This window comes from Fukomys damarensis, unplaced genomic scaffold, assembly GCF_012274545.1.
Source record: "Fukomys damarensis isolate Sample0158 unplaced genomic scaffold, DMR_v1.0_HiC HiC_scaffold_14, whole genome shotgun sequence".
Classification (NCBI taxonomy): domain Eukaryota; kingdom Metazoa; phylum Chordata; class Mammalia; order Rodentia; family Bathyergidae; genus Fukomys; species Fukomys damarensis.
The window spans coordinates 10,671,095-10,684,276 of NW_022900926.1; the positions used below are offsets into that span (position 1 = coordinate 10,671,095).

The window sequence follows — 13,182 nt, forward strand, 5'->3', positions numbered from 1 at the left end:
TGTAGCCCAGACTGGTCTCGAACTCACAGTGATCCTCCTGCCTCAGCCTCCCGAGTGCTTGGATTACAGGCGTGCACCACCACACCCGGCTATGCACACAGTTTTTGATATCATAGACGTGTTTCTCAAGTCACAATAGCTCATACAACCTCCTCTCCTGTCTAGCCTGCCGTTTGCTGCCTTTGGCACAGGTTTTCACAACATTGTTCTGTCCTGTGATTCGCTTCACTGGATCGCTCTCTTTTCAGAGCTTTCTTCTTACAGAGGTGATACCCCATCCCCACCCCCGGCTCATGAAATCACGAAACTTCTGTAGTAGTAAACTGGGCTCCTCTTCGATGCTTCCCTGAACACTCTCAGAAGCCCCATGGTGACCATGTTCTACTTTTGCCATTTTTAAGACCAAAGAAAGCTCCATGTCTTTTGCGAAGAGCACTTACTGCATATCTGTGCCCTGCAGAGTTCCTCTTCCAGACGGAAGGCTGAAGGCCAAGGCGGTATCCACTGTTGCACTCTACCGTGTGTATTCTCAGTACCTTCCAAATCCAGCTGGCCTGGGCCACCGGGAGGACGAGAGAAGCCCCCTACCAGAGAGGAGGCAGACCTTGCAGCCCAGTGCGATAGGGTTTAACGCAGGAGGTTAAATGGGAGAGCTGTTTCTTTTGGAGTCTTGGAGCAAGTTGCTTAAAAAATTTTTAAAAAGAAAAAAAAAAATACTTCTATAAAAAAATATTTCCCCCTAGTTTCTTTAGTTAAGTCAATCTAATTCAGTGTAAGTGGGCATAATGATGAACCCCGTTGGGCTGATGCCCGCCTTTTGAAGAATTTGAACTTTCAAGCCTTTTAGTGAATATAGTGTGTCCTTCTTGTTATTTTTCGTCTCCTCTTCCTGAAAGGGAAAACAGCTCATTCCCACCCTCGTGGAAAGGCCCATTAATAAAGGTTTCTGTAAATCAGCCTTCAGATTTCTTGTGTTTCTGCAGAAGATGTGCTTGTGTTTTCCTTCAGGCAGCAGGTCTTCCTCATGGGTGGCTCCTGTGTACAAAGAGCTGAATGGTATTTTGTGATGTGCTAGATTTTCACTTGGAAAATAACCCTGCTTCACTTTTGTCTGTAGCGTTTGGGTTGTTGTTTTGATTGTTAACCTTGTAGTGATTTTCAAAATAATCTTTCAAGCCTGAGACTAAGTTTCTTGGAATTTAATTGTATCTCTCTGTTCCTTAGTACTGCAAATCCATTTATTTTCCCGTAATGCATATTGCTAGTCCTAATTCATCAGTTGGTAACCCCATTTTAAAGATTGTTAACAGGTGTATCCCATTTCTTCTGCCTTTATTTTGCCCTTTCACAGTAAGAGCTGATTAAAAAAAAAATAGCTCAGATTGGTTTAAAGACTCATCTTAATTTTTGCCATTTTATATCCACTATTCTATCCAGTACTTACCTTTCTTCCAGGGTAGGAAGAAACACACTCTCTCTGCCATGTGTTTCCTGTGTATCAGAAACCGGAATAAGCATGTAGAAACTGTCGTGTAACCCTTACAGCACTTCTGTTGAACAGATCCAGCCAGGTCGTCAGTGACGTAACTCCAAGCTCACCCTCATCTATATTTTCTGTCAGGGTACAGAAGAGTTGGGGTGTCCTGGCTGCCCTGTCTCACGACGTCCGGCTTCTGTCTCATGGTGTGGTGTGGATGTGGCAGGGCAGTCAGCTTCAAATTGACTGTTAAATATTCTAACCATGAAAAACCATACGACAGAGAGAAAGTCTAAATATGCTGTCGGGAAAAGAAGCCAATGGCGCATTTCCATTTAACTACAGTTCCAGGACAGGAGAAACGATGGGAAGGGAAGTGGCCGCCCTTGATGAGGGGAGGGGTGTGATCGGATGGAGGTGCTAACCACGTTTTCTTATTTTTTTAATTTTAGTTTTTATTAATACATGTTTGCAGGACGTAATGGTCTTATTCACCTCAGGGCGTTGGTGCATGTGGACAACACATCTTAATTCCGTTTAAACCCTCTGCTTCTCCCCCGCCTTCCTCCGTCTCTTGTTCCTTTTGCCATTTGCAAGACATCTATCTCTCTGTTTTCTGTGACCTATGTTTTATTTTGCTCTTTAATTTATTTATACCTCAGGCTTCTTATATCAGAAAAGCCACATGATATTTAAGCCTGTGCATGTGACTTACGTCAGTTAGCATACGGTCTTAAGGTGATTTGTCTTTATGGCACAGTAGTTCGATCCAGTTGTTGGTTACCTGGGTAGGTTCACATTATGAAAATTCAAAAACAGTTTGCATACCTTTCTGTCATCTTACTCTTTGAGGAAAGAAAAAAAATCTTACTTGACTATATTGTTAGAGATGCAAAAGCCCAAGCTGGCGAGGATTCATGGTGGACTTGAAATATCCCGTAGCAGTGAGTCAAGTGTGGGTAAATGCAGAGCAGGTGCCTTTCTTCTTGGAGCTTCAACTAAGTGGTTCCAGAAAAGCTTTCTGTCCTAGAGAATCGCAAGGACATCGTCCTTGACGAGCTCCAAGTCAGTAGTCTCAAGACAAAAGTCATTTGCTAGGCATTGGCTAACGATTTGAGTTTTAGGAAAGCTGCAGTAAACCTGGTTTGTGTTCCACGGATCTAGCACATAAATAGAATATTCTATAATTTTGCTTTTTATCTTCACAGTGACAGACCATTTGTCTTTCTGCTGTTTTATTTTTATTGCAATCATTTATCTCATTTATTGGCTGTTTAAAAAGTCAGTGTGATTAGTAAGTTGGAAAGAACAAACCAAGGCTGAGACCAAAAGAGAACAAGTCCTAACCTTGCGTGATACTCGGTTGCTACACTTACACCCACCTACAAATTGGCACTTGTTACCTTTAGGACATCCAAAGTAGAAAGTAGGGCAGATACAGTTTCCTAAGGTGAGAGTTATTTTCCTCTCCCCTAAAGGTCTACTTTGGACTGCATCATGCAGGGAATCTTTAACAATAGGTACTGAAGCAAGAGCGTAGATAGAATGTACAGGCCGTTTGAAGCCAAAGGAGACTGTCATCATCCCCTACCTACCGCTGAAAGGAACCAGCGCTTTCCTACCCTGTTCTGCGTTCTCATTTCTGGGGGAAATGCATGGCGTGTAGAGCACTTTCGCTGCGTCTCACAGAGTGATTTCCGCTTTACTCCAACTGATCAGGTGCCCGGGAGGAGTCTACCGTGCAGCAGGCACAGCGCCGGTCAGCTGTGTTTCTGTCCTTCAAGTCCCCAATTCCATGTCTGCCCTTGCGCTGGGAGCAGCAAAGCAAACTTCTCCCAACTGTCGCCGGAATCCCTGCTAGCAAAGTGTCCAAATGGAGCACGGATGAGGTACATGCACATTTTTTTTTTTTTTTTTTTTTTTTTTTTTTTTTTTTTTTTTTTTTTTTTTTTTTTGGTTTTTGGTTTTTTTTTTGGTCTATCAGGTACTCGACACAGTGGTATTGCATTAAAGGGGGCAGTAGTTGCATTGAATGTAGGTAGGATTTAGCCAGGTCCTTTTTTGTTTTTTTGTTTTTGTTTTTGTTTTCTTCCCTAAAGAGAAGTAATTATCCCTAGATAAACACCTGAAACATCTAGGCTAATGTTCTGAACATGCTGCGTTTAGGTTCTGATGTTCTTAAGCTGAAAATTTTGGTGTTGTTTTTGACAGGTGTCAGAATTCATACAGAGCTTGCCTGGCTGTGAAGAACACGGAAAGGTGTTTAAGGATGAAGTAAGTGTTCCGATAAATTACCATGTGGTGCTTACTGAGATCAATACTCTGAAGTGCAGCGCATGGGAAAGATGTGGAACTGGCCTAGTGGGGAGTGGGGAGGGCGAAGTCAGCAAACTGATACTTAGCCGCAGTAGACATCATTAATCAGTTGTAAAAGTGCCTTGAGAGATGAGATCCAAAGGGGTATTTGTAAGGTTATTTTCTGATCACTAGACCCACTGTTGAAACCCCCACACAATATAATAGCATGCATAAGATAGGAAAAAGCCAAAGAAAGAAATAAGCAACACTTTTAATAAAGTAAAATTAATTCCAAGTATTTTTATTTTAAAATCTAACAGTGTCAAGATTAACTCATTTTGATGCTTATAATAAATAATCTTATTATTGCTGAAAACAATTGCTTGGATCTTACACATTTCTCAGTAATATGTATGATTTTAAAAAATACAGTGAAGGATTAGTTTTAAAACATTTTTGCAGTGAAGACACAAGTTCAGAACACCCCCCACACATGGGCACACCGCAGACCTCTTGCCACTTCCCGAGGCAGCTCTGCAAGCCCTTTCCAGTGTCTCTAGTTCTGCTGTTGCGGCTGCCTCAGGGTTCAGAATTGCTTCAAAACGTTTACTGTTCATGGTCATTTTGATTTTGGGGATAGCCAGAAGTTGTGTGGTGCCGGGCCAGTGAATACAGTGGGTGTGGACACACCGGTGTTTTTATGAGGCAGACTTTCCATTAGCCGGCACACAGCATTCACGTACTTTTGATCACACCTTCTAAAGTCACTCATGAAAGAGAATTTTCGGAGCTGCTTCAGAGAGTGACAAGAACAATGGGATCAGTGCATCAAAGAGAGGGAGCGTATTTTGACGGGGGTTGATGATGTGTCTTTGCTGTAATAAATATTTAAATTTACCATATCTTTTGATCAGCTGTTAGATAGTAAGGTGTTTATCAGTGGGTTTTGGGCTTCTGGGTGATTTATTTTATTAAATGTTTCCACTGCTTCTCCAAAACTTCAGTGGAAGGGATGATTAGTAATGATCTTTTCCATGGAGCGCTGGAATGAAAAGGGGTGCACTTTCTAATTACCCTGGAAGTGGTGGGGTAGAGGACAGTAGACGCTGTGCTGGAGACCTGTGCGTGTCACCTGCTCCGGGCAGAGCCGTCCCTGTTGCTCTGATTCGGGCTCTGAGTAATGGTGCAATGAGGCGGAAAGCAGATTGAGTAATGTCGGGAGGCCCCCTCAGCATCTGCTCCTGTAGTCACACACGTGCACGCTCACGTGCCCCAGTGTGAACACTGGGCCGGGGATTTAGCTCAGTGGTGCAGCAACCTGCCTCCCCAACGCAGGGACCTGAGTTCGATCCCTGCTACCAAAATAACAAATTTAAAAATAGAAACAGCAGTGATGTTTAAAAAAGAATAGCACAGTTTCAGGAGCATCGCAAGAATGCAGGAGCAGCTGGTTGTGAGCTCGCTGCACCCAGATGCAGTTTATGCTGTGGATGGACGCACAAGGGTCTGGCATTCAGCATCCGCCTCTGATGTATGTTTTTGCTGCAGAAAATGCCGTACTTTCTTTTGAGATGACCTTTTGTGGCCAGTTATTCAGTGTTAGTTTCTTTCCTAACTCCTGTCTGTGTAGACCACTCTCTGTGGATTTTCTGTCCCTGAATAAACTTAGACCCCTGCAGAAAGCTGTCATTCCTTCTTGGAGGAGCCCTTATTTTTGAAAATGATAGTTTTTGAAAGTAAGTTTATAGTATATTTTATAAATTATGTTTTATTCTGTTGTCAACTAAATAATCCATATAGGTCTGCTTTATTATTTAATAAAGATTCAAGTTCAAAATGATGTGACATTTTCCATGTGATATTGGGGATTGAACCCAGAGGCTTCATGCTGAGCTTTTAATTAATTACTTTAGTTTTGGTTCTTTTGAGACAGAGTCTCATGAGGCTGCCCATTGTGAGCTAAGACTTGCAGTTCTCCTGCCTCAGCCTCCAAGACAACCAAGATTATAGCAGTGTCATCTTTCATTGAATAATTTTTTTATTGATGCCATGTAAAAAATAAAAAAAATTAAACACTTCTAACATACAATGGCACAGGATAAACATTCCCACTCCAAAAGGGAACAACAGGAGGATAGAAATGAATGGGACAAAAGCAATACTGAAACCCAGCAGGGCAAACATTAAATCCTGTAGTTCTCTGTCCAGCACCCAGGACCAGCTATAGCGTGATGTGAACTCCAGATGCCTTGTGTAGCCTCGTCCCTGTGGTCTCTGTCTCGGGCAGGCTCTGCACACTGTCTGTGGCCTTTCTCAGTAGACACTCCACCCTCCTGACTTCTCTCTCACAGCGTCACACACTGCCCTTCCAGGAGCACACTGCCTGTACTCCCAGGCCTTCTGAGATCTGGGTGGAAGTGTTGCTGACCTCACAGCCCTTGCATTTTTCATGTGCCTAAAGCCAGTGCTGTGTGGATAAGGCCGAGTCACTGGCTTGAAGAGTAGCCAAGTCACTGTGGACCACGGCTGCAGAGTCCTCTGAGTGCCTGGATGTTCACCAAATACTGGGAAACCAGTAACCCTAGCCAGCCCTTTTTTAGGAGTGTTCCCTGGTGCTTTCTTCTCAAAGCAAAATTTTTCACTTTTTCACCCTTGAGCCCACCAAGTGTAGTCTTGCTAGCTCCTCACATGGCCTCAACGGATCTTATCTTTCTCATTATCCTGATATAAAATACTTAGCTTCTTCTTAATGCTAATTTTTTCAACAACCAGCTTCTCCTCTGCTCCAACTTTATAGGCCCTTAATTTCTGGCAAATTTCTGGCAAAACTGAATACTTTTTAACTGGGCCTTTGCTCTTGTTTCTCAGTGTAAATCTTGCTGAAAGCAGCAAGCAGTATCCATGCCACACCTTGCACACTGGGCTATCTTGAAATTTCTTCTGCCAGATTAATTGGTCTGTCACATTTAATCTCAGTCTCCTGAAAAATCTCAGGACATAACCAAAACAGACAAATTTTCTTCCAGAGCATAACACACATAGTGTCTAGTCCAACTGCCAATGAAGTCTTTGTTTCCAACTGAAACCTTCTGTGTCTGGTCTTTACCATCTGCATTTCATTAGCATTCTGGTCTTCTGGGCTGTGACTAAAATCTTTCATTGAGCCCAGCTTGCAGTATTCTGGGGCTGCATCTCCAAACCCTCCCAAAGTCCTTGCATGAACCACTTATAAAGGCTTCTAAACCACATGGTCCTGTGGTTACAGCAGAAACCAGATCTGTCTTAGTCACTTTTTCATCACTGGACACAATAGCCAACACCCACAAGTTAAGGGAGAGAAGTTTATTTTGGCTCATATTTTCAGTCTGTAGTTCACTGGCTCCAAGACAAGACAGCATTGAAGAACCTTGTGGATGTTATTCTGTGAAAAGCTTTGATACGAAGGATGTGTTAAAAATCATAAAACACAATTCTTGCCTAGGATTATCTCACACAATCAGCAAGTTTTGTTTTGGAGTCCTACAGGTAAATCATTACAAGTTTAAAGTCTTATAAATCATCTCTAAAGGGCAAAGTAAATATATTTCAGTAATAGCCTGCCATTATTGGAAATCATCCTTGACCTTTGTTTTCCATAGTGCAAATCCTGTTGAGTGTATTTTTAACACGGACAGATTCTGACTGTACCTTCATCACTCATGCTGTGTGAGCCACTGCCATGTCTCACCTGGAATCGCACAGTAGCCTCTTCATCCGTGTCTTTGCTTCTCTTTTCACTACTCTGCAGTCTATTCCCACCACAGCCCAGATGATTCCGCTAAAGTTGAAGTCAGATCGTGCCTCTCCTCTGTGCAGATCCTTCCAGGAGTTTCACATCTGAGAGTAAAAGCCGGATGCCTGCTTGCCTGTCTGTCTCCTCCTGGCCTCTGCTTCACTGCCCCTTACAGTTGCACGCAGCCGCCTCCTTGCACTCCTCAGATTGTCCAGCCTGCTCCAGCTCTTCACTCCATCTGGATGGTCAAATGGCTCACTGCCCAGATGCCCATGTTTCAATTAGCCCTGCCCGGGCTCCTACTTGAAAGTGCCATCTGCTGCCAGGCGTGCGTCTACCCTGACTGCCTACTCATCTTCACCACCAGCTCTCTTTTCTCATAACTCTAATCACCTCCAATTTACTAATTAATTTGCTTGCTTATTGCTTGTCATGGTCTGTTTGCCACTACTAGAATGTGGACTCCGCAGAGTTGTTGCTTGCTTGCCTGTTTGCTCATTTTTGTTGTACGTATCGCTGTGTGCTCAGGCCCATGAGGAGTGTTTGGATAGAGCATTTAGTACGTTTTTCTTGAGTGACTATATTCATAATGTTTGTAATCTGTGTTGACAAAGAGCATCACTGTGACTTAGAGTGTTGGAAGAGAATCTGAGCCCACAGGAGAAGGAGGGGAACAGAATGAGGGGCTGCTGAGCTACAAGTCCTTCTTCTTCTCCCCTCTGGAGTGAGGCCCCTGTGCATGCATTGCAAGAGCAAACAAAAAGTAAGCTCAGGAATGCATTGCAGGGATCACAGTTCTTAAAATGGACACTTTCTTAAATTAAGTTCGCCTCCTTCCTGTTGAGGCTTGCCCTGTGACCGTACATCAGACCAGTTTGATGTAATACGTAGAGTTTGGCTCTGGCTTCTAGGTTTTTTTCTTTCTAGTATAACCTTATAAATCATAATCGAGCAATCCTCACCCCACTCTTCAGATCTCAGCCTCTCAGTTCTCTGGATTGTTCTTACCTTTGCTTAGTTGGTCAGCTGAACTCTTACAGAGAGATGGGGGAGACACAGTGGCTGCTGCCAGCCTTCGGGAGGCTCTGGATTTGTAATAAATCAGAAAGTCTCTGTAGTTTCCCCTTTGGGAAACCAGTGTGTTGGTTGACATCTTCGTGAAGGCCGTGGAAGACTGCTCTCAGCCTGTCCCTCCTCTCCAAGTCGGCCCGGGCTGGGGCAGTGCCAAGAGGTGTGCTTTCTCCCAGCTTCCCTTTGTCAAGAGAGGCTGCCGTCGCTCAGGGAAATGAGACTGGAGTCGGTGTCTCTAAAAAGCCCAGCCCCCCTCACAACCTCCAACAGAATTGGGTCACACGTGGGTTACAAGTGTCTTTCATTGTAGCTTAGTGTAGCAGTGCGTTTTTACTGAAATTAGCAAACTTTTCCCCACATAATTATTAGTTAAAGTTCGGTAAAATTCTAGTTCTTAATGATAAAATAGACCATGTAGGAAATTTAGCTTACAGAATTTAAAAAAATAAAAATTTTTTTTCAGAAGAAAAGATTTTAAGAAACAGGTAATCATCAGCCTCTATAGAATTCAGAGTTTTTGTTAGTTTTCTAGGGCTACCATCACAGATACAAGTCGGTAGCTTAACGGGTGGAGATTTATTATCTTACAGTTCTGGACACTGGAGATCTAAAGAAATCTAGAGGCCACGGTGTGGGCTGGCTTGCTTCGACTGCAAGGAAATAATTTGTTCAGGGCTCTCTCTTCAATTTACAGATAGTGTCCTCTTTGCCATCCCTCTCCGTGTGTCTGTGTCTGAATTTCCCCTTTTCTTTCTGTGAACCTCAGTGATTTTGAGGCAGGAGTCCACCCTGCTCCACTGCAGCCTCACCTTAACCAATCACGAATGCAGTGATCCTATTTACGAAGAAGCTCACATTTTAAGGGGCTGTGAGGGTTGGGCAGCAACACATTAATTTTCAGGGGATGATTCAATCCCATAACATAATACATTGCTGTCACCAGTTTCTAATGCAACAGAAAACAAAAGTATGTTTTACTTTTTGTGCAAAGTGGGAAAACCCAAAGGGAAGTTATGTTTCAAGGCACTGGAACTCCCCAGAAAGTAAAAGTCATACAAAAAAAAACCCACAAACCAACTCCATTGTTACTGCTCAGCTCACCAAGCCAGAAACCATTTTCACAGTGCTGTGTTTGAACCTCAAAGTTTTCTGTTCTCTAGAAGCACAGACTTTTTATCATAGGAGAAGCCCTAGTATAACTTTGCAAATCATGATAATGCAGAAAAGCCTGTGCTCTGAAACTGTCTCACCTTCTTCTAAGTGTGTTGTGAATTGCTTTTCTTCCCAATTTGAGAGCTAAGTGTGGCTCTGCTGGACATAAACATTATCTTTCTTGGTTATTTTTCCTTTGGTGGTAAAAGGGTGATTTTAAAAACTTGCTCATAAGTAGCTGATGGTACACTTGTATTCTTTTGCTTATGTTAACAAACATTTGTGTGTTTACTCTCTTTTTCTAATTTAAAAACCTACCATGATATGAAGAAAATTTGGGGCATCCTAGATTTTTCCATATTTTTCTTGATTCAGCACCTCGTTCAGAGTAATCACAGGAAACACAGGCACCTTCCGTTTCTCCACGGAACAAGTCTCTAGAAACAACCTCAGGCTGCAGGTGCCTATGCTGGCTTAGAGAAGACAGCTCTGTCCAATTGGGAAATGCTGGACTGGTGAACTTCCCTGTGTACCTTCTTAGTCATGTTGTGTAGAAGTCGGCTGATTTGACCACGGATATTTACCACACACTGCATCCAGCTAATTCACGTCCTTTTGTTTCTTCCCTGTTTTAGCAAATCGACGGAGAAGCATTTCTCCTTATGACCCAAACGGACATTGTTAAAATTATGAGCATTAAGTTGGGCCCTGCACTCAAAATTTTCAACTCCATCCTGATGTTCAAAGCTGCAGAGAAGAATTCTCACAATGAACTCTGAAGGTGGCGAGGGCTGAGTGCCAGCAGCTTTTGGCTTCACGTTTTATTCAAAGCACAAGGACGGTTATAACTCTTAAATGAGAAGTCTCCAAAACGCAAAGAGCAGCACTATTGGATTATTTATATTCCTTGAGAGACAATATATATGAATTCTTAAGAAAGTGCTTGAGCTTTTAACCAGGTACTGTCTAAAAACAGTCATCTTTTGGTTCTGTTCACTGAGCTAAATTTATCTTTGTAAATCTTTTTGAGGCTAGGGGGTGGGGGAAGGGGACCTCATTGATTATTTATGGATAAGGGGGGGGCAGAGTAAGAACTTTTGGCATTTTGTAAACATTGTTGAATTCTCTTTCATGTACACTTTCTTTTTCAATACTTTCAGAAACCTTTTTATATAATTGAATTTCCACTGAAACCAAATTAGTCAAAGCCTGGCTAGCTTTAGCCAGCGGGAATGTTAACCTGTATTATTCATTCTGTGCCATATTCAGAATTGCAACATTATGCTAAGTATAACTTTGCAAGTCATGATATTGCCCAACTGCTTGTCATCATTCGGTGGGGCTGAATAGTTGTAAAACTGACTTTACTTTGAATCAGTGTTTACTTTTGCACGCATTATGAAATGTTAAACAGATTACTTTTCACCAGCATCTTTACTATAATTACCAAAAACATGTATATAAAAGAGTGGATTGAAAAATAAAGTATATCGCCATGAATGACCTAGGCAGTGTATGAGAGCAGCATCAGTGTGTCCCGCCGTGGTGCCTGTGTGACAGGAGTCAGAGGGCCTTGGAGGAGGTGTGGCTCCGTGCGGGGAGTGGGGGTTTCTTTAGTCGTCACGGAGGTGGCTGTGCTCTTCAGGGAGGGAGGGCTCCTTCTGTCGGTGGACACACTAACCCGTGAAGAGGCGTCTCCAGTCTTACAGTGAGTCCCAAACACAAAGGCTTTCTTCAGGGCTGGCTGAAGAGTGCGCTGGTTTTATTGAACAGGGAAGGCGCGAGCGACCGAGACCATCACGCGTGGAGTTCTCGGGACTCACGGATGAGGGAAAGGAGCCCCAAAGCCGTTATTCAAGATCCTCCGTTCCAGAGGGATCCTTTCTTTAACATAGCTTGCCTTGATACACAAGCACTCGGATGCACTTTAAATGATCTATAAACTAATAGCTGGCAGAGTCTCTTTTATAAAAATGTATTTCTAAGGGAAAAGTTACTTTGTCAGTCTTACGATGTTCTTTGTAATTGTGGGATTCGGCAATGATTCACGGACTCTTAAAAATACAGCTTAAGCTTGTAGCATGCTGTCTGGATTCTAGGCGGAGTCCCACACTTAGGTGCCCATTTTTGTCTGGTATGGGACTTCCTGTGTGTGCCCTGCTGGGAGTCTGTGAGTAGTTGTTTGCACCTGGCATGATTCAGCGATATCTGCAGCGTGACATTCGTTTCCTTGCATGAATCTGCTGGATAAGGTTTTCTTTGTTGTCCCCTTCCCCCTTTTTATATTCTGTTCAGAATTTGTACATACATTCAGGTCACATTTGTTATCTCTGATATGAATGAAATAAAATCTTCATTACAGATCCTTTTTTTTAAAACATGTATGATTTTTAAGGAAGCTTCTCAAAATAGGAGAGGTGAAATAAAGCCAAGAACAGAAAATCTCAGGCACCATATAAGAGCTGGAGGTGTAGCTCAATGGTAGAGCTCTTGCCTACTATGCATGAGGCCCTAGTTTAATTCTTGGCAGAGAACAAAGATAACGATCTAATACATCTGTAAGGTTTACTGTCATTTATCAAGCCATGCCCCAAGAGGATGAGACAAGATTTTCAAAAGTTGTATTGTTAGATCAAGTTGGGTTCATCCACATGGGCAATTTTTGCTTTTCGGTATAAAGCCTATGTTGCAATGAAAGGACTTAAATCTTACTGAAAACACCCATTCATTGCATGCAGCCTGCTATTGTAGGTTAGAAGCAAGGCACTGAACATCTTAGGGTGGCACAAGATTTTTGTATACCTCAAGAAAGGGGGAAAAAAATAGGAAGCCCTGATAATGGGAAATCTCTGAAATACCAGAAGCAGGCTTAGGGTAGGACTGAAAAGAGCGGTGGGAAATACGAAGCTTCTATCTAAAAAGTCTTTAAAAAAATGTTTAAACCTCTGTACAAGCCAAGTGAAACCTGAGTCCAGGTTAATATTTGTCACAGCCTGCCACTTGAGACTTCTAGATTCAGTGGACGAAGATCCAAACCAAAGAGAGAATACTGAATATTTACCAAGCGGCAGCACAACGTCAGGCACGAGGCATACATACACAGTTGGAAAACAAGAAAATAGACGCGACTCTGCCCTCAGTAGCTCGGTCCCTGTCGTGTTTGCAGCCTGACTTCCCTGCAGTTTCTCCACAGTTCCACGTGGAGCCCATCGCTGGCAGCGTGACTGTCACTCAGCTTCAGTGATTTTGGACCCACGCGGAAAGTAGTCTTTGAGAGCTGGTTGATGGCACTGAGGATACGATGATTAAGACAGATTGTGGAATTAAATAATGCTGGAGCAGGGGCTGGGGATTCAGCTCAATGGTGCCCCCGCCTGGCTTGAAAGCACAAGGTCCTAAATTCAATCCCCAG

The 13,182-nt window shown here is 42.9% G+C and overlaps 1 protein-coding gene across 11 annotated transcripts in view; it reads left to right on the forward strand.

The window, feature by feature from the left end:
- The window catches only part of L3mbtl3 (L3MBTL histone methyl-lysine binding protein 3), a 112,331-nt gene extending 100,252 nt beyond the window's left edge, over nt 1-12,079 (forward strand). For all 11 annotated transcript variants that reach the window (XM_010639145.3, XM_010639146.3, XM_010639151.3 and 8 more), the window contains 3 exons: nt 3,197-3,366; nt 3,689-3,751; nt 10,406-12,079. In XM_010639145.3, coding sequence (XP_010637447.1) covers nt 3,197-3,366; nt 3,689-3,751; nt 10,406-10,549 — 377 coding nt within the window. In that variant the 3' untranslated portion in view covers nt 10,550-12,079. The remainder of the gene's footprint in view (nt 1-3,196; nt 3,367-3,688; nt 3,752-10,405) is intronic.
- Nucleotides 12,080-13,182: the final 1,103 nt, after the last annotated feature.